The following is a 27,281-nucleotide window of genomic DNA, read 5'->3' as shown; positions in this document are numbered from 1 at the left end:
TTTTTACAGCGGCTATACAGTGTCATTTTTCCGTGTATGTATTTATAGGAGTTGTTTGCATGTACAAATTCAGAATTTGAGTTTATGGGTTTAGATTCTAGAAAAGGAAGCTTACTATATTCTAAATAAATTATTTTTATATATTAAATAGATTTCTTAAGATAAATACATGATTTTGTCCAAAATTACTGGGTTCTGCCGAATCCGTAAACAGAACTCTAGCTCCGTCCCTAATTGTTTGAATAGTTTGTCTTAAAGTAAATGAATTCACAAATGAACTGCAAACTGATCTTGTCTAAACGATTATTGTATTGCTACTACAAGTAGAAACAACTAGAGAGGGAGAGCTTCTCAAGTGTAGAAATCAGAGCTAATTAAGCCGTTCATGTCTTGAGAAATTGTATTATACATGCATATGGTTATTTATTTGAATTTAATTTGTTGTTGGATTAATTATATGAAGTATTAATTACTTACTACTAGATTGATTGGTATTCATTATTAGCTACAGAGAAGTGGATGCCAAAAAATAAATGTGCTTCAAGAGTTGTGGGAGGTAGGGTTGGGTATTCGGGCGATTCGGATTGGATATGAAAATTTCGGTTTGGATTTTCGATTTTGGGATTGAAGAAATGACAATCCAAATCCAATTCAAATAAACTTGTCAGTTTAAGGCCAATCCATCAATTTATGGTCAGTTTTGACTTCACCTTCCTACACTGAGATGGTGATATAGGATCACAAAGGATTGTGGTGCGATGAATTACACAGTTTTTAACTTAACATTCCTACACTTAAATGGTGGTATAAGATCACCTAGGATTGCGGTGCGATGGATAGGATTTCTCTCACTCTTAATTAGAAGTTTCGAATTCGAGTCATTGGTATGTAGTTTTTTTGATAAAAAGCGTTTTTCTATTTAATGAATCTTACGTGGTATGAATACAAATTGCTACGTACTTTGGGTATATATATGGTAGGGGTCTTGTCACGCCGCAAAACCGATGAGCGCGACCGGCGCTCAACCGAGTGAACCCGGCCGAGCAAGCCTATTAGATTTCCTTCTACCCAAACTCATTCATGAATAAAGAGAATATATATATTCGTTAATCAAACAATAAAGTGATCATGTCTGTAATACCAATTTTTTTTTACCATTAGTCACTTCATTTCAAAGTCTCAATTTCCCACACATTTTTCAAAATCTTAAGTGGAAATAGTAATTCAAACACAACATAACGCATTTAACTTCTCGAGCACCAATATACAACTCACACTATGTCTACAGAGCCTCTATAGATAAAGAAGAGTACAATGATAATGTCGGCAACAAGGCCCCGATAATACCTCAAACAGAATATACAAAGTACAATAGATACATGACCCCAGGATGAAGTGGGGCTCACCAAGTCAGGTGGGAAGAAGGTGTATTGCTATCACTGATCAATATCTCCTGCTGTGGAACCACCTGCATCCATTTAAAGATGCAGCGCCCCCGATAAAAGGGACGTTAGTACTGTCGAATAGCACTAGGATGTATAACTAAACGCCCTCTCAATAGAACAAATAATATTACAAGGAGGAATAATCATAAAATCAATGAAAGTCTCGAACAATACCAAAACATTAAGTTTTACGTAAATTCCCATATTTTCAAATTGGTGATTCTTAGCACCGATATACCATTGTTCACAATATCATTATTCACAACACCGCCAATACCACCGTACTCTTAGCACGGAGTCCGATCACGACCCGATCGGTTAGGCTGTCTTATTCGAGACATCAACCCCTTTGTTTTTTTTCTTTTATCAAAGCATTTCGTATTTCTTTCATTAAAGTACATCATAAGACTACAAAATATCGTGTAGGTTCAAATATCAAGCCTTATTATACTTGCATCATTCTAAACTTCTTTTAGGGTCAACCGAGCCATATAATCTATACTCAGAACACATAATATAATGTAATTCAAACAACATGTACAAACGAGGACAACGAGGGTGGAACCTATTGTCTGCATTAATAATGCGTCTCATTAGACTGTCCTTTGTGTTCATATATCATATTATACACTTATGTGTTTCATAGACCGTCCATAGTGTTTATTCATACAGTATACATATACATCTCATATACAATGCACCTATGTGTTTCATAAACCGTCCACAGGATTTCATAACACAATATACCTATATGTTTCATAGACCGTCCACAGGATTTCATAACACGATATACCTTGTGTTTCATAGACTGTCCACATGATTTCATAATACAATATACCTATGCGTTTCATAGACCATCCATAGAATTTTATAACACGATATACCTATGCGTTTCATAGACCGTCCACAGGATTTCATAACACGATATACCTATGCGTTTCATAGACTATCCATGGGATTTCCTAACACAATATACTTATGCGTTTCATAGACCGTCCACATGATTTCATAATATAATATACCTATGCATTTCATTATTCGTGTTTTGGCAAACTACCACAATTCATGTTCATACTATCGCTTACTTGCACTAGCCACGGGTGATCATAGGACATTAATGACATTATTATGTAAATGAACTAAAACTCATTTTATAATGTTCATGTATTCTTTCACTTCATTGGCACTATTGGCCACATATTTAATTCTCATTCTGGGCACGATGGCCATATTATTATTCCATACTCACCCATTTCACTTTCAAGCATCATCATCATCAACAACAACAACAACAAGGCATTATAAATCAATGTTTTTAGTGCACATGTGAACAATTAAGAGTCTTAGGCACATAGAGGGTTTTCACAAAATTTGGCTTAATATCCTTTGTTGAACTTGACTTGAAGTCGCAATATTATTTACGCATAACCCAATGACCCATACTTTGAACATATTCTCAAATACCTATACATATTATAGACCGTCCATAGGATTTCATAACACGATATACCTATACGTTTCATAGACCGTCCACAGAATTTCATAACATGATATACCTATGCATTTCATAGACCGTTCACAGAATTTTAAAACACGATATACCTATGTGTTTCATAGACCGTCCACTTGATTTTATAACACAATATACCTATGCGTTTCATAGACCGTTCACAGGATTTCATAACACAATATACATATGCGTTTCATAGACCGTCCACAGGATTTCATAACACGATATACTTATGCGTTTTATGCGTTTCATAGACCGTCCACAAGATTTCATAACACAATATACCTATGTATTTCATAGACCGTCCATAGGATTTCATAACATGATATACCTATGCGTTTCATTATTCGTGTTTTGGAAAACTGCCACAATTCATTTTCATATTATCGCTTACTTGCACTAGCCACGGGTGATCATAGGACATTAATGACATTATTATGTAAAGGACCTAAAACTCATCTCATAATGTTCACGCATTCTTTCATTTCATTGGCACTATTGACCACATATGTAATTCTCATTCTGGGCACGATGGCCACATTTAGTATTCCATACTCACTCTTTTCACTTTCAAGCATCATCACCATCATCAATAACAATAAGGCATTACAAATCAATATTTTTAGTACACATGTGAGCAATTAAGAGTCTTAGGAACATAGAGGGTTTTCACAAAATTTGGCTTAATATACTTCGTTGAACTTGACTTAAAGTCGCAATATTATTTACGCACAACCCATACTTTGAACATATTCTCAAATGATAGCATAATATAGTAAAATCATCTTGGGATACATATTGTACATATATCTTTCATCACAAGCTTATTCGGAATAGCCGCTTTCATAATGAACAATTCGGGACTTTACATAAATTGCATGGATACCGTGGGATTTAGTTCTAGGAGAGGAGTTTAGCCAACATACTTCAAATTCATCCCTTAATGATACTACAACGATGCACTACACTAATCAACTTCAATCTATAATAACAATATCCAATGAGACCAATATTAGTAACAAATCTCATAGGTTCATTGTATTCATAAATTTCATCGCCAAGATTACCATTCATCTTCTCTCTTATTTTTTTCAAAAGTACTATTCATGCCATGAACTAGAGTTTTATAATCCAATCTTTCAACCATTAAAACTTGTAACAAATGCTTCAAATACTTCTAACTACTCATAATAAATGAGTTTGAAGCATTAGAATTACCTATAGTAGATCAATCTTGAAAAATCACAACTTTGGTGATTTTTGTGTTCTTGAGGATTTGATGATAAAATCTAGTATTTGGATCTAAGAATGATGTTAGAACTCATGTATATTGAGTAATAATCAACCCAAAATATCATTAACAACTTACCTTGGTTGATTGGACTTGATTTGAGCTCAAAATCGCCCATTCACCTCAAGAACCCTAACCCCACAATACTCAAAATACCCCTCTTCCCCGACCTTGTATTTATAGGCCCAGATTTTTGGGTTTTGGATGCGGCCCTGGATGCTTCGCATCCCCACTTCACTCCTCTTTGAAGCTCGGATGCGGACCCGGACGCTATGGCAGCACTTCACTGCCAGCCTCTCTTTCAGACGCGGCATCGGATGTTTCGCATCTGGAGGCTCCTCCGCTAGCCTTTGGTAATTTGGTCATAACTTCTTATAGGAATGTTAAAATGATGAACGGTTTGAAGGTTAGAAATTAGACTCGAAGACCTTTAATTTGATAGGTAATACATCACATAAATCCTTATATATATGTAGATATTCCCATCAAAAATTTAGTCTTATGCGCACTCATTTGGAACTTTAGTCTATCATGAAATTTCCAACTTGACTTGGACTTAGGGCTCTCCCTAGACCCCACATCACTTATAATGTGATTTGTACACTTATTATCATATTCAATTGATATCCATCCTAGTAATAGTCCTCATCTTCACACAAAATAATATAATTAGCGCACATCGACTTTCTTAATAGCGCTTAAGTACTTCGAAATCTTTCGGGGTGTTACGGGTCTAGCCAAACTCCCCACAACCTAAGGCACACCCCCGAAGGTTAATGGCTTAATTATTAAAAAAAATACGAATTAGTCGGGATCCCAATATAAATATCGGATACCTGGTACGAAAAGAGAAAATAGGGAAAGGGAGATGTATTTTGTATTTCTTTATTTTTTTCTCTCTCATTTTCTTCCCATAAATAATGAATCCTATCCAATCCAATTATATACACAAAGTATGGGACATGATAGATCTTTATCTCTGTGTCATGAGTTTGATTTTGATGGCTTCCCGTGCATTTAAAGGACAACCCGGTGCACTAAGCTCACGCTATGTGCGGGGTCGAAAAAAAGGCCGGACTACAAAGGTCTATTGTACGCAGTCTTACCATACATTTAGTGTACCATGTACAGCTTTTGGAATATATAATCTTTGATTTCTATTTATGAATCTTTTCGTATAACCAAACAATATTTTTATGCCATTTAATTACTTTTCTTTTCTCAAAGGCAAATCAAGAAGTTTAACTTTTATACATGGACAATATAAAATTATTTGTACTTATCCATAATAAATGAGATCAATGACATATATAGCTTATTAAGCTACTAGTTCAACGAAATCCAGTATTTTGACACGTACATAAATATATATGTGTAAAAAAACAATAAATGCTATATTTAATTTAGAAAATCCTTATAAATTCAATTTTAAGACTTTAAAAGTTGAACCTGTCAAGTTTAAATTTTAAGTCTTCCTCTGCCAAGCTGCATCCATTCTCATTATTTTTGAAAAATAAGTTAATTTGAGTGAGAAAGACAATTGTTTTTTAAAAAAGTATACTTATTTAATTAATAGCATGCCCCCAATCAGAAACCAACCTCTTTGTTATGCCCCTAATTCTTAAAATACTTCTCATCATGAGCACTAGTTATATTATTATAATATTACACATCAACCCCTATAAAAAAACCCACCCATTATCTAATTTCAGTTGACATATATTGGATGAGTTAATATATTAAAAACACCAACCGAAGTGTAACAACAAAGTCATTGTAGTATAGTGGTGAGTATTCCCGCCTGTCACCCGAGTGACACGGGTTCGATCCCCGGCAATGGCGCTTCAGTTTTTTGTTACTTTATGCCACCAATATTCTTCACAGCTGAGTCATAGCTTCTAACTCCCTCTAACCCCTGTTCGATCCCTGCTCTTAGCTCAGGCAGAATTAGAATATTTTGGTTTTTTATTCGGTGTTTGATTTCTCCATTCCTCCGTTTAATGGATAACCATTTGTTACCAATGGAGAATTTCTTATCATCTTAAATTCAGGTGATTAAATTTATACTAATGGAAACCATAAATTTCGTACACAATAGAGGGATATGATTAGTTTTTTTTTAATAATGAACGGAGTTCCTTCTTCCATCCTATCCTATTCACCAATACTAATCATTGGTACTGTAAAAGTCATTTTCTTGCTTTTGTGCCTGCTCGTGATATAAACGAGTCGCACATACACCTTAGTATATGATCCTCAACGTTAAGGGCACCCCTGAAGAGAGGAGGATCACCGATTAATCTATATTTACATAACATATTCAATTTCAGGGTTAGAACCCGAAATTTTTAATTAAGAATGAAAGATTCCTATCCTTCCCCCAGCAAACTCTTGGTGATAGCAGAATTAGAATATGAGATTAAAGAAATGCTTAGAAAGGGCCAAAGGACTAGAGGCAATTTCACTTTTAGCCACTCGGCTGAAACTTTTAACAAGTTTTAGCCCACAAATCTATTATGCAATTTGAAACCAAAAACTAATTATAACAGCTAGCCTAAGGCTGGCAAGTGGGCCGGTCCAAGCCCGGGACCGCGGGCCAAACGAGCCAGGGCCGATAGGACCGGTTTTAGTGGCCCTGGGCCGCTCCTATATTTTGGGCCCGCCAGGACCGAACCGGTCCCCTCGCGGGCCAAACGGTCCCAACGGTCAAATTTTTAAATTAAAAAAAAATTAAATTTAAAAAGTAGTCGTTGGGCTGTCATAGCCATTGGCTATTTACAAAATAGCCATTTAACCCCCCAACTTTGTTTTAACCCCAAACTTTTTATAATCACACTTTTTTCCTATTTTCAACTATAAATACCCCCTCATTCTTTTATTTTTCTTACAAAATCATCAATCTATCACAATCTCTCTCTAATTTTATTCTATAATTGCTACTATTGCTTACTTTATTGTTACAATTTGTGAAAAATTTGTGAAGTTGGTGAATTAAATTCTTCAAGTCTTCAACGATAATCAATTTTCAACAAGTTGTTCGTCAATTCGGTAAACTCGTTCCAACTCTTAAGTTTTAATATATATACATCTTATATAAGCTATATAAGATGTATATATAGTATAGTATATATACTAAGTGTATAATATATAAGCTATATTCGATATATATATATATATATATATATATATATATAAGCTATATTCGATATTAAATATTGAATATAAAACTACAAGGCATTGCTTTGAATATCTCTTTATAATATTTTTGTCGTTAGACTTTCAATTTGAAATAAAAAATTTAGGTCACAATTCTATAATAAAATTTACAAGGCATTGCCTTAGATATTTTTTTAACATCCTTTTGTCTCTAATTTCTATTTAATTTTTTTTTTTAAAATCTGTTGGGCCCATTTAGCCCGCGGGCCGGGACCGTTTAGCCCGGGACCAAACGGTCCCGATCCCGGGCCGGTCCCTACAAAAAGACCATTTGGCCTGTTTAATTTGGGACCGGCCCACTTGACTCGTTTAGGCCCGGGACCGGCCTACTTGCCACCCCTAAGCTAGCCAGTGAAATAAAAATCCCAGTAGTCGTATTCTAATACCATGTCAAGTATTTCAAGTCATTTTTTATCTTAGAAATCTCATTTACAGTAATAAAAAATATATCTTCGTCCAAAGCAATTTAAAGTATAAAACTATTTCTGGCAAATAAGTTTTTAATTACACAAATAAAATAATTCGGTCAAAAGTCCAAAAAGCTGGTGAATTCAAAAAAATAAAATATTTTTCAAAAGAGAAAAACTTACTTAAAAACTCAACTCAAAGAAGAAAAAATACACACAGATAAAGAGATTATATGTGTGTGTGTGTGAGAGAGAGAAAGAGATGTACATTTCACAATGTATACAAGATATACTTTAGATACACAAACACACTCGGATACACTCAATATACACAAATGACACACCGTCAAACTTAGTATACATTGCATATATAGTTTTAACATTGCATAACAATGTCTTTACAACTTCTATATAAAATTAATATACAAGTACCATGTATATATAAATTTATGAGTGTATATACAATTTTTATACAAAACTACAAGTTTATACAACTTTTAAGAATTAACTAAAAGAGAAAAAAGTGAAAGATTGAGAATTCATACAAAAGATTTATTACAAAAAAGAAGAAGAAACCCAATTGTCTTCTCCACAATCACCAAACTACTTCCTATTATACACAAATTACAATCCCATTTTTATCTTTTACGAAAAAAGAATTAAATTTTTAGTGATCCAATCTAGAAAAATATAATATTGCATAAGCAAAAATATCCACGATATAAGAAAAAGAGGAAGAAGGTGATGTATTGAGTACACGTACTATACATATTATACACTAGTACAGTGTGTATAGACACTTTTTTATATATTGTTGAACAATATATGTTTTTTATACACTTAAAATATATAATATGCTCGAAATACACTAAGAATACATTATCAAACTCGAAAAATACTGTATATAAAAATTTTAAATATTGTATAACTGTAAATATACATCTTATATACACACATAACAGTTTATATAATATTTTTATACAAAAATACACTTGCACGATATGTATCAATCGTATATAAATTATGTATATAATATCATGTATAAAAAAAATTCAATATACGTTTTGGATACACACACGTTCGAAATACACTCAATATACACAAAGTGCATTGCCAAACATAGGATACAATGTATATATAACTTTTATACATAGCATATATATATATATATATATATATATATATATATATATATATATATATATATATATATATATATATATAGTATCATCCAAATACCGAATTAAATTCAGATCCACTATCGGGGTGCTATCACTTCTAGCTCGAGCCAAAAACTAATTACATCTGGTAGTCGAAAAAGTGTATAAAACGGTATAATTTTTGTATATAACATAAATAATGTATATATATACAAAAATATAAAGTTTTTATATATTTTTTGGCTATTATTTTTACAGTGACTATACAGTGTCATTTTTCTCCATCGGATACTTACTGTAAAATATCTTCACTCACAAAATACTATTATGACCCGAAGAAGAAGAAGAAGAAGCTTGACTAGAAAAACACACGGCTTTTGCTACCACTCTTGTATCATGCATTGTAATTAAGTAAATCTTTTTTAGAATTGAATTAAAAAATTTATGATCTTTCTAGGTACTCAAACAAGCTTTTTCAATGTGAGGTAATAAATAAAGAGAAAAAAATATAGATCTGAAATGGGAGACAGAGAAGGGAAGGAAAATGATAAAAAAACAAATAAAGAAAAAAGGAAGACGAAGAAGACACAGAGAAAGAAAGAGGTGAGAAGGAGGGTGAGAAAGAAAGAGGATGGGATTGAAAGTGGTAATGGGAAGAAAGATATGTGCATTGGATAGAATAAAAGAAAGATAAAAAGGCTGGGAATAAATGTGGTCTTGGGAAGATAAATGCATTGTAAATAGACAATGGCTACAAATTACAAATAAATTGAGCCGGAAGGCTATTTTGGATCAGTGATGAAAATATGGGTTAATAAAATCTTTGAGTGCCCATACAATGTTATTTTCTCAAAGGACTATTGTTTCTAAGTTTTGGAAAAATCTTAGCTCTTGTCCAAGTACCATTAAATTAATGGAGTTTTACATATATACTTGTCACATCAAAATAAATTTAAGTCACACTTTCTATAATATTATACAGCCTCTCCAGGACTGACACACACCCACAAAAAAAAATACCTACATAAAATGTTTATAATTATAAGTAGAGGAAGAAATATGGTGAACACCATGATTTTTATATTAAATGAAAACAATCTTCACACATTAAAACTAACATAATTTTTTGCCTATTATTTTAGTACATAATTTTTTTATTTGATAATTATAGTATTCAGATCAGTTTACGTGTATTTTGACTAATTCCATAATAATATCTTTTTAGATTCAGTTTAGCTAGAAGTACAATGGGGCATATTTGAAAATGTTATAAATATATTATATTATGGATGTTTATTTAATACTCCGTTGTAAATAAGCTTCCTGAAGAAACTTATTTATATGAGATTCCGCCATAAATATGTTTATTTATTTAGTACTCTATTGGAAATAAGCCTCCTAAAGAAACTTATCCTTTCGGTACCCCGTTATGGATAAACATCACCCTCGGTAGAAGATTATCTATATCTGGTACAATAAGCTTATCTTTTCGGTACCCCATTATGGATAAATATCATCCCCGGTAGAATATAATCTATATTTGGTACAGTAGCAACTTACAAGCAGCTTACACAACAGCTTGTAGAAGCAGCTGACAACAACTTCCTTTCTTCTATAAATAGAGGAGATTTCATTTCATTATGTACACAAGTTTGAAGTTTGAATAATATATCAGTTTCTTTCTATACTTTTCTTTACTTTACAGTCTTTATTTCATAATACGTTATAAGCACGAGACTCTGCCATCTCGAGCAAATACTTTGAAAGTATCAGATGTACGAACTTTCTTTATCTAAATAATGTCAAATCTTTCTAAACTTGAATTTGTAGCCATGGATATATCGGGCAAAAGCTACATGTCTTGGGTGCTTGATGCTGAAATTCATCTTGATGTGATGGGTCTGGAAGACACCATCAAGGACAAAAATCAAGCATCAAACCAAGACTGTGCCAAAGCAATGATATTCGTACGACATCACCTTGATGAAGGCTTGAAAATGGAATATATCACTATTAAAGATCCAGTCATACTGTGGAATAATTTGAAAGATAGATATGGCCACTTGAAGATGGTCATTTTTTCACAAGCACGTTATGATTGGACTCCTCTAAGGGTACAAGAATTTAAATCTATCAGTGAGTATAATTCTGCTATGTTCAGAATTATTTCCCAATTGAAATTATGTAGTGATAATATTACTGATCATGATATGTTGGAAAAAACTTTCACCACTTTTCATGCCTCGAATATGCTCCTGCAGCAGCAATATCGAGAGATGGGATTCAAAAAGTATTCTGAACTTTTCTCACATCTTCTTGTAGCCGAGCAACATAATGAGCTATTAATGAAAAACCATGAAAGCCGACCTACTGATTCTTGTCCATTCCCTGAAGTGAATGAGACGAACTTCCACCAAGCTAAGCGTGGAAGAGGACGTGGCCCCAGTCGTGGTCATGGTCATGGTCGGGAAAGAAACTCTAATCATGGTAATAATAATGCACCAAAAAACCCTCCTCACTACCATCAGTGAAAAAGAAAGGAACAAAAGTATGAAGCGGTGCAAGCAGCAAAGGCAGAAAATGCATGTTATAGATGTGGAGGAAAAGGGTACTTGTCACGTACATGTCGTACGCCAAAGCACCTGGCTGAGCTTTATCAAGCCTCCCTGAAGAAGACAGAGAAAAATATTGAAGCAAATTTTATTTCTGAAGATAATTTAGACTTCATGCATTTGGATGTAGTTGATTACTTTGCACTCTCGGAAGGAGAATCAAGTCATGTGATCAGTGATAAATATGTAGAAATGTAAATATTTTATTTTTTGTTGATTGTAGTAGATAGTATATTTATGTAATTGTTGTACATAATAAAAGTTGTGCTTTGATAATGATGTTTACTATCATATTTATTTTGTTTATGTCATTTTGAAGAATATGGATAATCCTCAAATTATGTTTGGATCAAAGTCCAATCATGAAGATATTTGTGTAAATGATAGTGGAACAACTCATGCCATATTCAAATATCATAAATACTTTTCTATTTGCATAAGGAAAAAGCAAATATTTCAACAATTTTTGGTAATATAAGTTTGATTGAAGGTTCCGTAAGAGCCACTATATTTTTCTGTCTAAGGAAACAAAATTTATTATAGACAATGCATTATTCTCCTCCAAGTCCCAAAGAAACTTGTTGAGGTTTATAGATATCCGCCGAAATGGATATCATGGTGAGACGATAAATAAAATAAATATGGAATATCTTTGTATTACAAAGAATGTTTCTGGCCAGAAGTGCATTGTAGAAAAGTTACCAACTTTATCTTATAGCTTATACTATTCAAAGATTAGTACAGTTGAAGCACACTCTATCGTAAATCAGAAGTTTACTGATTCAAATATTTGTGTGCTTTGGCATGGCCGTTTGGGCCATCCTGGATCAATAATGATGAGACGAATTACTGAAAATTCGAGTGGGCATCCATTAAAGAACCTGAAGATTCTTACAAATAATGAATTTTCTTGTGATGCTTGTTATCAAGGCAAAATGATCACTAGACCATCACCAATTAAGGTTGGCATTGAATCCCCTACCTTTTTAGAACGTATACATGAGGATATATGCGGACCTATTCACCCACCAAGTGGGTTGTTTATATATTTTATGATCCTAATATATGCATCTTCAAAATGGTCTCATGTGTGCCTACTATCATCTCGCAACCTAGCGTTTGCAAAGCTATTAGCCCAAATAATTCGATTAAGGTTACAATTCCCAGATTATCCTATAAAGGCTATTCGCCTTGATAATGCTGGAGAATTCTCATCTCAAACTTTTGATGATTATTGTATATCAGTTGGAATAAAAGTTGAACATCCTGTAGCTTATGTTCATACTCAAAATGGCCTTGCAGAGTCATTTATTAAACGCCTGCAATTGATAGCAAGACCACTACTTATGAAAATAAAATTACCCACTACTATTTGGGGCCATGCTATCTTGCATGCAACATGACTTATCTGTCTCAAACTGACACATTATAATAAATATTCTCCGTCATAATTAATTTTTGGTCATGAACCAAATACTGCCCATCTACGAATTTTTGGATGTGTTGTATATGTGCTAGTAGCACCACCACAATGCAGTAAGATGGGCACGCAGAGAAGGTTAGGAATATATGTTGGGTTTGAATCACCCTCTATTATTCGCTATCTTGAACCATTGACGGGAGATTTATTTATTGCTCGATTTGCAGATTGTCGATTTGATGAAACAAATTTCCCACAATTAGGGGGAGAGAAAAAGGAAATCAAAAGAGAAATTGTGTGAAATATTTCATCATTATCTCATTTTGATCCACGTACCCATATATGTAATCAGGAGGTCCAGAAGATCATCCATTTACAAAATATAGCAAATCAAATGCCAGACGCATTTACTGATTTGAAAAGGATAATTAAGTCACATATCCCTGCATAGAATGTGCATATCCGAATTGATGTCCCAGCAGGACCATCTACTAGCATGGGAGCTAACGAACCTGAAGCACGCCTGAAGCGTGGTAGGTTTGGGTTCTAAGGATCGAAATCCTCGAAAAAGAAAATTGACAAATGATAACTATACTACGAAGGGATCTCCTGAAGAGACCCAAGATCTTATAAGTTCTGAGATTTCTGAAGAAATCAATGAACCCGGGACTCAAATGAGTGAGAAGCTTTTAATAAGTTCTACTGGTGAAGGGATTAATTTAAATCGATCTGAAATAGTGGTGGATAATATTTTTGCATATAATGTTGCAATTAACATTATGTAAGATAGTGAGGATCTTGAACCCCGATCTGTCGAAGAATGTTGACAAAGATTTGATTGGCCAAAATGATAAGAGGCAATTCAATTAGAATTGAACGCACTTGCTAAAAGAGAGGTCTTTGGACCAGTAGTCCAAACATCTGTTGGTATAAAACCTGTTGGTCATAAATGGGTTTTTGTGCGAAAAAGGAATAATAAAAATGAAATTGAAAGATACAAAGCTCGCCTTGTCGCACAAGGATTCTCACAACGACCTGGAGTCGATTTTGATGAAACATATTGACCTGTTATAGATGCCATAATATTTCGATATATCATCAGTTTAGCACTACATGAAAAGCTTGAAATACATCTAATGAATGTAGTTACAACTTATCTGTACGGTTCACTTGATAATGAAATTTATATGAAAATCCCTGAAGGATTTAAAATGCCTGAAGCAAATCCAAAATCTCGGGAAATGTATTCAATCATATTACAAAGATCTTTGTACGGTTTAAAGCAATCTGGGCGTATGTGGTATAATCGCCTTAGTGAATATTTTCTGAAAGAGGATTACATAAATGATGTTATTTGTTCATGTATTTTTATAAAGAAAATGGCATTAGAATTTGTTATACTTGTTATTTGTGTTGATGACATAAATCTTGTTGGAACAGTAGAAGAGTTCCAAAAGGCAATTGAATATCTTAAGAAAGAATTTGAGATGAAAGATCTTGGAAAGACAAAACTTTGTCTTGGTCTGCAAATTGAACATTTAGCAGACGGGATCTTTATCCATCAATCTACCTATACAAAAAGGGTCTTAAAACGCTTTTATATGGACAAAGCGCACCCATTGAGTACACCAATGGTTGTTCGATCACTTGAAGTGAATAAGGATTTGTTCCGACCTCCAAAAGAGGATGAGGAACTCCTTGGTCCCGAAATACCTTATCGTAGTGCAATTGGTGCACTTATGTATCTTGCTAATGTTACAAGGCCTGACATAGCATTTTCTGTTAATCTACTAGCAAGATATAGCTCTTCCCCTACACAGAGACACTGGAACGGGATTAAGCATATATTGCGATACTTAAAGGGAATACTTGATATGGATTTATTTTATTCTAACAAAGGTAGTGCAGATCTTTTTGGTTATGCAAATGCAGGTTATTTATCTGATCCACATAAAGCTCGATCTCAAACCGAGTACGCGTTTATATGTGGAGGTACTGTCATATCATGACGCTACACAAAGCAATATGTTGTTGCTACTTCTTCAAATAATGCTGAGATAATAGTTATTCATGAAGAAAGTACGGAATGTGTATGGTTGAGATCAGTGATTCATTTTATTCAAGAAAAATGTGGTTTGGAATGTGATAAAAGATTCACAATTTTATACGAAGACAATGTTGCATACATAGCCCAATTAAAGGGAGGATTTATAAAAGGAGATAGAACGAAGCACATTTCATTAAAATTATTCTATACACATGATCTTTCAGAAAAATGGTGACATTGATGTGCAACAAATCCGTTCAAGTGACAATCTGACAGATTTATTCATTAAATCTTTGCCAACTTCAACTTTTGAGAAGATGGTATACAAGATTGGAATGCGGAGACTCAAATATTTGAAATAATATTTTTATCAGGGGGAGTAAAATATACGCTATACTATTTTTCTCTTACTAAGGTTTTTCCCATAGGGTTTTTCTTTTTAAGGTTTTTAATGAGACAACTAGTTATGCGTATTACTAAATATGTGTACTCTTTTTCCTTCACTATGATTTTTTTTCCACGGAATTTTTCCTAGTAAGGTTTTAATGAGGCACATTATATTTTAATGAACATCCAAGAGGGAGTGTTATAAATATATTATATTATGGATGTTCATTTAATACTTCATTGTAAATAAGTTTCCTGAAGAAGCTTATCTATATGAGACTTCGCCGTAAATATGTTTATCTATTTAGTACACTACTGGAAATAAGCTTCATAAAGAAGCTTATCCTTTCGGTACCCCGTTATGGACAAACATCACCCCGGTAGAAGATTATCTATATCTCGTACAATGAACTTATCCTATCGGTACCCCGTTATGGATAAACATCACCCCGATAAAAGATTATCTATATCTGGTACAGTAGCAGCTTACACATCAGCTTGCAGAAGAAGCTTACACAACATCTTCCTTTCTTCTATAAATAGAGGAGATTTAGTTCATTATGTACATAAGTTTGAAGTTTGAATAATATATCAGTTTCTCTCTATACTTGTCGGTCTTTATTTCATAACAGAAAAGGCATAAACTCAATGGCTGACCAGACCAAATCTTTTGATATATAACCTTCGGGGGCTCGAAAAGTCAAGAATCATTTCAGATTTTTAAAAAAAGGCCAAATCTAGATGAGTCTTCTTCAGCCATTGGTTATAACTGTAAGCAGTAAGATTCTTCTTGTTACCTTAAAAACAGAATCAAAGCATTTTATATTATAGCTTAATATTTGACGACTGTGATGTTCGGATTAGCTTGTCCGCATCTCATTCGATTACCTACTACTTTCCACCAATACAGGCGGTAGCATATGTAGTTAGGGTACAGGTTCAACTGAACCTATGCATTTTTTATACTGAGTAATAAGCATGTGAAAATTCACTATAAATTAATAAATTCTGAACCCATAATTATATTCTACAAGTGCAATGAGTTCAATTGTAACAAAATAAAGATTGAACCAGTCAAATTTATTCATAGATTCGCCTAAGTGTCGGATAACTTTGTTTACCAAAACTTAGAGGGAAAAAAGGCATGAAAATGATAACCAAACTATACAATAGATTACAAATGAAGTGAAGGTCTTTTAACAAGTTCAAACAAATCCAAAAATGGTGAATAACATAACACTCATTTCTAACATAAGCAAAAGAACCCCCTCCTCTCCTCCCTATCCCGGACCGTGGTTCCCTTACTTCGTGATCAAAATATAAAAATAAATGAAATAGAATAGACAAAATTGTTCTTCAGAATTAACAAACTCATAGGCGAGTCGATGCTTTTGAGGTGCGTTTGTTCATTCCAAGAATTATCACAATTACTGTCACATCGTCGTGATATTTCCTCCTCCTCCCAGCTGGTATGCTCATCAACTCTTCCTTACTAAAGCCTGCAAATTCATATAATTAACTCAAACTTTTGGCGGGTATATCGACAATGCAGTTGATAGCCGATACAACCTTCTATTCTTTTGCTGATCTCACTGTGTTAGCTACTTAAACTAAAAAATGCTTTTCAGTATGTGATAGGTTGTGTGGTTGTCATATAATGTGGTTTCATTGATTTTGTTATACCATAAGGAAGCAAGATTGTGCTGACAGTAGAAATAGTAGTCTAATAGGTATTGTTTGATTAAATTTAATACTCCCTCCATTTCAATTTATGTGACGGTATTTGACTGAGCACGTAATTTAAGAAACAAAGAAAGACTTTTGAAACTTGTGATCTAAAATAAGCCATAGATAAACTGTAAGGCTATAAATCATCTCATTAAGGGTAAAATAGTCATTTTAAAGTTAAACTGTTACAAAATATAGAAAGGTATATCATTCTTTTTGGGACTAGCTGAAAAGGAAAGAGTATCACATCAATTGGAACGGAGTGAGTATAGAACATTCACAGATAAAAAAAGAGTTGATGTGGTCGAATGGAGAGAATATTGATGCAGATGTCATACCTGCACAATCTGCTGCTCGAATTACAAGCTGCTCCAGCAGAAATTTGGCTGGATCACCTAAAGGGTAACGTTGAATATAAGAATGGACAAGCTTTACAACCTCATCATTGTTGAAGAAGTCAAATAGACCGTCGCTTCCAAGTACAACGAAGTGATCAGAACTTGATATTTCATGTACAGTAAGAGACGGTTGTACAGAAATATATGGAGGGCTGATTAGATTTCGGACGCGAAGAATTCCCATCAAAGCATCATTCATACTCTTCTGCAATAAGTAAATGAAGTGTTATCTTTCCTAATAGGTAAGAACCAAAAATTTAAAAGATTACATCAGTGCTGACACCAACACGATGCCAAAAACGATAATCGTCTAGTGTCTATAAACATTAATTGGCTACAAAAATGAAAATTTCAAGATTCTAGGTCATTTAAAGAAACAAAAATGCAGTTTGAGATAAGGTGCGCCAAAGTATAAGGTAACTATAAGGTGCACCAAAGTAAAAGAAATAGAAGTTGCACCTTTTTCAAGTAACCAACTCCAAGTGCCCGAGTAACCTTTAGCTTTCCCTTGACTTTCCCACCCACGATCGTGGAGTGATCTTCAGGATGATTCTTTAATAGTTGGATTCTTTCAGATTCATTATCGACAGTATGACTAACTGTAAGCTGCACAGCTTGCAATCGTCCATCACTATTAGTAACGATGGCTTCACCATAAGTTGCCAATACAGCTCGACTATCTCCTGCATTTAGCACATACAAGTTCTTCCCGAGTAGAAGCACAACTAATACACAGGATCCAATCGATACTAAGTCAGGACGGTCATCCATTTCCTGTTCAACCATGTGAAGGAAATCGTTCTCGGCTTGAGTAAGAGCCTGTTCCAGGCTATTAAGTACCTTTTGCTTAAAAGAGCTACACGACTTTTCTGCCTCTAAATAAGGAAGGCCATTAGCGAAGCAATCAACATATGAGCCCTTATTAACTTTAGACTCTCGTTCAAGTTCCCAATTCAATAAACTAAGGTAATGTCTAATTGTTTCATACAATGTTCCAGCCAGAAAGTCAGCTGCATCTCTTCCATTAAATCCATCATATATGGCACAGAAAAGTGAGTCGTTCTCTTCTGAACAGACAGCCTGTACTCTGTCTTCACCCGCTGCACCACCCGCTATTTGAACTTCTGTTGCATTAAGGAAGCTTTCACTCCAAGAAGGAGCACTTATCGACTTCAATGAAGATGAATTGTCTTCAGCTAGCTCACTCGGAGAGGACGGACTACAACTTAAGTTTGACAAACTACTCTGAAAAGAAGATGACAATAAATCCAACTTTGAAAAGGATGGAGAAGAGGGTATCCGGCGGAATGAAGTAGGTGAATCCAGTGCGGGCAGTATCTCAGCCCCAAACAATCCATTGCAAATATTTGTGTTAGCTAGAGTGGCATTGGCACTTAGAGCAGCACCAGAAAGGCAAGAGAAGGAACTGTTGGCTCTTCGAAGTTTAGTTCCAGGACGCATGTCAATACCATCTGATTCGTCGCCAGAATCATCGGTGTTGGAATTACAGTGATATCCAAAACTTATTTTGATTTCCGCTCCTGGATCAGTTATTGCTTGTCCACCCATCATTTGTGCCTACAAACAAGTCAACAATCTTCGTTAATTCCAATACCGTTTGGAGAAACTTCTTCCTGCCAAGGACAATACTATGCTACGTAGTATTTTACAGCAAATACAATTTTCATTTTGATGTGAATATGTATTCTCAATAATCTTGATGATGCTATTACCAGACACTCTCAAATCTCAACTACTTTAAAACGATTAGACAAATGACTGCACACTGGACGGACAAAGAAGCTAGTCAATAAAAAAGAATCTCCAGTTTCTTCTCCTTCCCGAGGAGGGAATTCAGATAATGGCTCGTAAACTAGAAATTAATTAGGTAGAAAATTGCCATAAACAAATGTTCAAATAACCCTGCTTGGCTTATCCTTGATTGTGTGATGGAAAAATTATTAATCGTTAGATGTTTTCATTTCTAGAATCTATTTATTCCAAACAACACAGTTCTGCAGTACCCTAGACCAAACCTTGAACATCACCCTAGATCAAACCAAAACTGTGAAAGCGCAAAATTGTACGTGCCCAATTGAGATTGGATATGATTGTATCACTATTTTAATCCTTATTGAATATAAAAGTTTAGCATGCTAGATGAAGTTGAATAGAAATTGGATCCATATAGCCAACTCAATCCAAGAAAATAAGGCTGGATATCTAGTATCTGGTACCCACTAGTCCGACAAATCCAGAATTCACGCCATATAGAGCTCATTAAAGAAGACATTCTCATTCGCTCTCTCTTCTTGTTCTTTTTCAGATTTTAATTGGTAATACTAGCTTCTTTGGATATATTGTGCACTACCTTCCTATTGCATTTCAGAGGTTGTTTTTACGACTTGAACCAGTGAGCATAATGTCAAGACTCCCCACTAGTAAGTAATACTATTGCATTTCAGATAAGAGGTTGTTTTCACGTCTTGAACCTAGTGACCAGCATATTACTAAAGGAGCATTCTTCGCTGCAATCGCTTCGATCCACCCCCTAGGTGAAAAACCGTAATACGCCGTGAGGAATTCCTACCAGCATGTTCTCAAAGTGAATTGTCTAAGTGCTCTCCTTTGTCTCATAAGGCTCCCCACTAATAAGCAATACTAAATATCATAAATAACAAAATCTTTTTCAGAGAATTTATCCATTTTCAAGATTATATATCCCAAGATACTGTTAACAATCCAAAATTTCCTATTTGAAAATAAAATCATGGCACATACAGATTACAACAACAATATCCGTATTGTGAGGATTAATCATGAAAATGACTATTTTCTCATGAAAAAAACAAAACAAGCAAATCCACACCAACCCCATTAACTGAAATAACTGGAAAACAGAAGAAGAAAAAATTGATAAAAAGCAAATCTTTTACAAAGAATTTCACCATTTTCAAGATTATACATCCCAATATACTATTAACAATCCAAAATCTCCCATATGAAAATAAAATCATAGAACATGCAGATTACAATAACAATATCAGTATTACAAACAAAAAAAAAAAAAAAAAAACTGGTAATTAATTCACACCAACCCCATCAACTAAAATAACTGGTAATTTGCCAATATATGAGTTAAAATTGTAACCAAAAACTGACCTTTTCTTGGATTTGATGTCAACCCCAAATGACAAAAACACCCAAGATGCTGAAAATGCTCTATCTTTCTGCTTAGTTTAAATTGTTTACAGAAGCAAAGTGTTAAAGAACAGAAGGAACAAAGAGAAAGATAAAAGTTTGTGATAAAATTGGATGGCGTTTATTAAATGGAAGAAACAAAATAAGGGGCGGCTCAGTTGGAGAAAATTTCTATGGATGACGTTTAGGGGAAAGAGAGAAAGAAGTCAAATTTTCTGTACAAAGATTCACTTCACACCAATGGTGGTAATTTTGTTATACAGTAATTGAGAAAAAAAAAAGTGCCGCCTTTTTATTATTGTCTTATTTTGGGAGGTTTCCTAATTGGCTTGGGACTCTTTAATTTATCTATTTGAAAAGTAATGAAACAAATTTTATTTTTATTTTTTTTACATTCCAAATTATAACAGTGTCAATCTTCTAGAAAAAGGAAAATTTCAATGCATAGGATCCGAGGAAGAGCCGCATCCAAGAGGATGATGTAGGCAGCTTATCGTGATGCAAGCATTTGTGACTTATTTCACGGCTTGAACTCGTGACCTATAAGTCACACGAAGATAATTTTAACTTTGCCCCAAGGTTCCCCCTTCAAGTGTCAATCCTTTAGAGAAAGAGCAGTCTAGTGTACGAAGCATCTCGCGTTCACGCAAGGTCCGAAAAAGCGCCACACTCCAAGGCAGTGACGAATCTAGAATTTTTAAATCATGGGTGCTCAATTATATTTAATCTGAAAATTAGTACTGGAACTGTAATATATTTGTATAATTTACTAGTTTTTTCTGCTCCAAAAGTAATGGGTGCACAAGCACCCATAATCCGTAACGTTCATGTCACTGCCCTAAGGGGATGTGACGTAAACAATTGTAATACAAGTACAATGGTTGATTCTACGGCTTGAACTCGTGACTTGTAGGCTACACGAAAATAATTTTACCTTTGTTCTGAGGCTCCCCTTCAAGTGTCAATCCTTTAGAAATGAAGTAGAATGTGTTTTTTGTGTGGTTTTTTATATGATGCTTTTTGTATTTGCATTTTAATTTCGTGTGAGTATTATGTCATCACACGGTTCTAAGTAAGTAAAAATAACATATTTCAAAGATTTAAATTCATCATTTTAAATTTTATAGTAAGAATTTCAAGAAAGATAACTAAAGAGAATTAGTTCATTTATAATTAAATTAATTTAATTTGGTGTAATTTCAAGTGTGAGTAATTTTTTTTTCCTATATAGCCACATATCAGCTTCCCCAGCACAATAATAGTCAGATTTATAGTCCCCACATAATTATGGGGGAAGATTTTATGCCTATGCCTTCAGTCTCCACCCATCCTTCTCAACACCTTTTGGAAGATATGAGATATTTATTGTAGCTTTCTATCTCCACCTTTTGTTTTTTTTCTTTCTATTATTGTGATGTCCGTATCAGTTTATGTGTACTCGACTAATTTCATATGATACCTATTATTTTCCACTAGTATAATAAATATCGGATAACTTTGTCCATCAAAATTTGAACAAATAAAAAAAATCACCTAACGCTTTTGCTTTCTTTGGGATATTTGTTTTTCCCTTTCAAGAATTTATATTTCAAAAGAAACTACAACTTCAAAATTTAACATCTATTTCATGTTGAAAAATGTGACCAAACTTCTTCAAGGTATGTAAAAGTTCCAATAATTGTATTAGCAATCAGCAAATTTACAACGTCAGTCCCTTTCTTTTTTCTTTTCTCTTTGGTCTTTCTTTTCTTCTTTTATTAAAGTTTGGCTAAAGTGAGGGGATATAACTCAAAAGCGAATTCTAGATCTAAAACCCATGAACTCAAAATAATTGCAATTTTATTATTATTATTATTATTATTATTATTATTATTATTATACACACACATATATATTGATTTTTTAATTGTATATGTCTAAATAATTTGAGACGATAAATTCCAGTTAAATTCACAGAACTCGTCCTAAATTGTTTTTCGAGGAAATGTTATTGGACTATAAGGGGATCTATGCAGCCCAATTGGCCCAACTTAACAGTTTGCGAATATAGCCACGAAACAGTGGAAGTTTTGTTAAATGACCAGTCCCTTTTTGTGAAAATGATAACTTCATCATTGCTGCAGTGCAGCCCATCATTTTATTAAAGTTTAGGCACATGTCAGCTTGAGAGCCCATTTGGATTAGCTTAATTTAAGTAGTTTTTAAGCATAAGTATTTTAAAATATTTTTTAAGTGTTGGAGATGATTTATTAATAAACAATTTTGAATATAAGTGCTAAAGAATAAAATAGTTAATGTGGTGTTTGGCAAATAAGTCCTCATAAGCACTTTTGCAATCATGTATTTAGATAAAAGTGTTGAGTCGACTATTTTAGGTAGTCAATGACCATTTCATCTGGTTTAGATTTTTTTTTCTTATTGTTTTTTTGGGAAAATTGTCTTGTGTCATGTGTAAATCAGTAAATATGGGCAAAGGAATTTGGATAAAGTAATTTTTTTCCTTTCTATACAATATTTAAAACTTATTTACTAAAATTGTTCTAATTTTATTTATTACCAGCCCTAAACAAGGATTACTTACAAATTATATACAATCAATTATTAGTACCTTAAATTAGGGTATTTATAGCCTGTTTGGCCAAGCTTCTCAAGAATCCAAAAGTACTTTTTTTCTCAAAAATACTTATTTTCCTAACTTTAGGTATTTGGCCAAGTTTTTTGGGGGAAAAAAGTGCTTTTGGGAAGAAGCAGAAGCAGTTTCTGAGAAGCAGAAAAAAGTAGCTTCTTCCCAAAAGTAGAAGCAGAAGCAGTTTTGACTTTTGTTCTTACCAAAAATACCTTTAACAAAATATAGTATATACCAAAATAACCGTTAAACCTAATACTTAGGATATTAATGTATAAATATTTCTTATTATTTTTAGGATAACTTTCTAATATATAGTGACTTTAGGGGTGAATGCTTTTATATTTGTTGAATAATTTTTAATATATTTAACTTATATTAAAAGAATTAAGTACTTTAAATTTTATATTCATATTTTACTTAAATAAAATGATAAGATTTAATTATTGCATGTAATAATAAATTTTTAATATTATTTATTTACTATAATATTAACTATTAAGTAAATCTATTCATGTCTTTGTTAATAATTTGATACTTAAAAGCACTTTCTGAAAAGTTTGGCCAAACATAAATTATTGCTCAAAGTGTTTTTCAGAGTGATTAGCCAAACACAACTTGCTTCTCTCCAAAAGTACTTTTTTCAAAAGCACTTTTAAAAAAAATACTTCTCAAAGTATTTGTGTTTGAGACATCTTAGTTGATTGATGATTTCTTTTATGATGTCATTATTTGTGTTTTCTGTACTTTTTTCCTCTGTGAGTTATTTATTTATCAAAGTATAGTGCACATGAGTCGATTTGAATGCATTCTCTACTTTTCTTTTCTTAATAAATCAATATATTTCGTACAAATTAAAAATAAATTTCATACAAATTTAATGCAAATTAAATATCTACAACAACATACATAATAAAAATAAACTTCATACAACTAATTATATAGTATACAACTTATCTACAACTTTCATACATTATTTCTACTCAGTTAAATACAACTATAACATCATACAACTTAAATACAATTTTTATACAATATATCTTTTGTATATAATTTGTAAATATTTTGTAAGTGGCGTGTTCTTCTTTCTCTCTGAAATTCTAGTCAAAACTTCCTCTCTTAAAATAATTTTGATACATATCAACAACTTTATGTAAAAAAGATAGTATTTATAACTTAAATAAAAATTTCATACAATTATTTTTTAACTTTCATATAATATTCAAATAAAAAATATATATAATTACAACAGAATACAACTTAAATACAATTTACATACAACTTTAATACAATTTCGTAAGTATATTGTATGTCATGTGTTCTTCTTCTTCATTTTCGAGTTTCAATATAAAATTCGGTCAAAATTAAGTCTAATCTTCACCAAACACCCTCAAAATTGAGATACAAACTCCAAAGAATATTTTCAATTGTTTGTAACAATACCCAATCCAAACAAACAATAGTTTTTGAAAACCTAAATTCGAATTCAAAGTTTCAGAGTTTTTTAATGGCTGTCAATGGTGGAGAATCAAATATCTTCAAAATTTATTGATTGACAATTTCAATTCGAACACCAATTGTGCAATATGAAAGAAAATTGTTAAGTTAAAACTCTATATTATAACAATTGAAATTCATTGATGAATTTCCTGGAAAAAAAAGGGATGAAAACCAGAGAAAAACGAATGAAGAAAATTGGGGAAAGAACAGAGAAGGGAGAGAGAGAGAGAGAGAGAGAGAGAGAGAGAGAGGATTCCCTATTCAATTTCTAATATAAAGGGATACTCATTTAAACTAATTTGTATATAGTTGGTAAATTGTATATGCCCATATAATTAAGTTAAAACTTGATTAGGGAGGGTAATAAAATTTCATATAGTATAGGAAGGTAAAACTAGATTGACATCATTCACCTTGCACCAATATAATTACTAAATTTTACCCATTATAACAATGAGGCAGAATATACAGTTTGCTTCTGACCGTGAGGTCAAATCCCTGTGACCACTCATAATTAAAGAAAGACAATTAAAAACATTAATATTATGAGAATTAAATCAATATAAATCAATTTAATATGCTATCAAATAAAATTATTTTTAACTGTAAAATTTACAGAATGTCAAAACACTAACGTGGTGAGCGACTTATCATAACCTATAACCTGTTACTGAAAATTTGACTTTTTCATTGATTTGTATTTTTTGAGCAATTCACACGTAATTCCATTACGTGTATGTGAAAAAACTAATATTATAAAGTTACTATTATAATGGTTAAAAGTTCTAAGATCATACATGAATTTAATTCATTGACTCGTGAACCATTCTAAATTCCCATTTTGGAACTTGAGAATGGAAAAAAATTCTAGCTTTTCTTTTTTCCCCATGAAGAATTAGTGGAGTAGTTGTTAAGTAAAAAGGTTGGTAAGTTGTGTCAAAGGCATACAAAATTAGCAACCAATAATATAAAGCTAATAAAGATGCTAAAGCAACCAAATCAGCACAATCTCCTCAAAACTGTGTAGGTACCACAGTCTTACTGTGTTAGCATCAGCGTTTGTTCTTAAAATCTATGTTGTCGGGATTCTTTAAAAATATTATCGCACTCGTATCGGATCCTCCAAAAATGCATTATTTTTAGAGGATCTGACACGCATCCAGCTATATTTTTTAAGTGGCTGAGCAACATAGTCTAAAATTGATCTCATAAGATTGCCTCATGAGTCATGACCCTATTCATGTGAATAAATCCTTTTCAAGTCAAGGAACATACCCTTTCCTTCCTTTTATTTCATCTAGAGTTAAACCTCTCTATAACAACCTCATTTGTTCTGAATATTTTTGGATGTTTTAGCGAAGTGTTGTTATAGTGAACATATATTATAACATAACATAAAAATTGGTTCTGAAAAAGCTTGGCTTTTATAGTGAAGTGTTGTTATATAATGACGCTATTATAGAGAGGTCTGACTGTATTTATACGTGCATAATCAACCAGGGAAAAAACTTTACACTCATTGTTTACGCCATACCACATCAACTTACCATGGTTAAGCGACAAACTGAAGTAAAAATACTTTGTTAGGTTTCATGGTTAAGAAATAAAAGTATATATGGAAGACACATGAAATGTTATTATTAATTGAGAAATTTTGAGAAATGACTATTGTTTAGTGGCTATTAACTTGATATAGCTACCATTTACTTAATTACTTCCTATAGCTATGTTTTCACCTGTTATAGAGTATATTCGATGTATTCAAGCTACTGTATTCATGAATACAGTAGCAAAATTCGGCGAAAAACGAATAAGTCCAGCTAAACATAGATTGTATTCATATGTATTCGCGAGCTGTATTCGTGAATACAGTAATGGAAATCTGCAAAAAAAAAGGTCTTCAGCTGTTTAAAAACGGTAAGTGAATCAATCAACGCGATAGACTCCTAATATAACTCAACAAACTCAATTATAACACGCAAAATTTATATTTTCACGAGACAATGGAGATGAATTAGTGGAGAATGATAGGGAGAAGCAAAAACAAGCCGACAATGATATCAAGAACATGTTGTCTGTATTTCCTGGTGTTCATTTGGATATAACTGATTATATGGAACATGACCAAAAGCCAACACTATTAGGACATGGAAAGAAGAAAGGAAAGAATAAAGTAAGGGGAACCTCTAAACATGACCACTATTTGGTACATTCAGACTAAGGCAATATCAAAGGCGGATTCAGAATTTAAATCTTTTTATAGGTTCAAACATTCTAAGTTCTTTGAGATAATGAGTTCATAACATAATATTTATACTAATTTTTAAAGTTTT

The 27,281-nt window shown here is 32.9% G+C and overlaps 1 protein-coding gene across 1 annotated transcript; it reads right to left on the bottom strand.

The window, feature by feature from the left end:
- Positions 1-16,646: 16,646 nt before the first annotated feature.
- On the bottom strand, positions 16,647-20,966 carry LOC104121399 (probable protein phosphatase 2C 40). The gene is made up of 4 exons (XM_009633389.4): positions 20,784-20,966; positions 18,081-19,199; positions 17,562-17,826; positions 16,647-16,994 (listed from the first exon to the last, which is right to left on the bottom strand). The coding sequence occupies exons 2-4, from the start codon at positions 19,191-19,193 to the stop codon at positions 16,867-16,869; spliced, it is 1,506 nt and encodes a 501-aa protein (XP_009631684.1). The 5' UTR covers positions 19,194-19,199; positions 20,784-20,966; the 3' UTR covers positions 16,647-16,866.
- Between the last annotated feature and the right edge of the window lie 6,315 nt (positions 20,967-27,281).

Source organism: Nicotiana tomentosiformis, chromosome 12 (genome assembly GCF_000390325.3).
Source record: "Nicotiana tomentosiformis chromosome 12, ASM39032v3, whole genome shotgun sequence".
Classification (NCBI taxonomy): domain Eukaryota; kingdom Viridiplantae; phylum Streptophyta; class Magnoliopsida; order Solanales; family Solanaceae; genus Nicotiana; species Nicotiana tomentosiformis.
The sequence above is the reverse complement of the archived record's forward strand: the minus strand, read 5'-3'. Positions and strand labels throughout refer to the sequence as shown.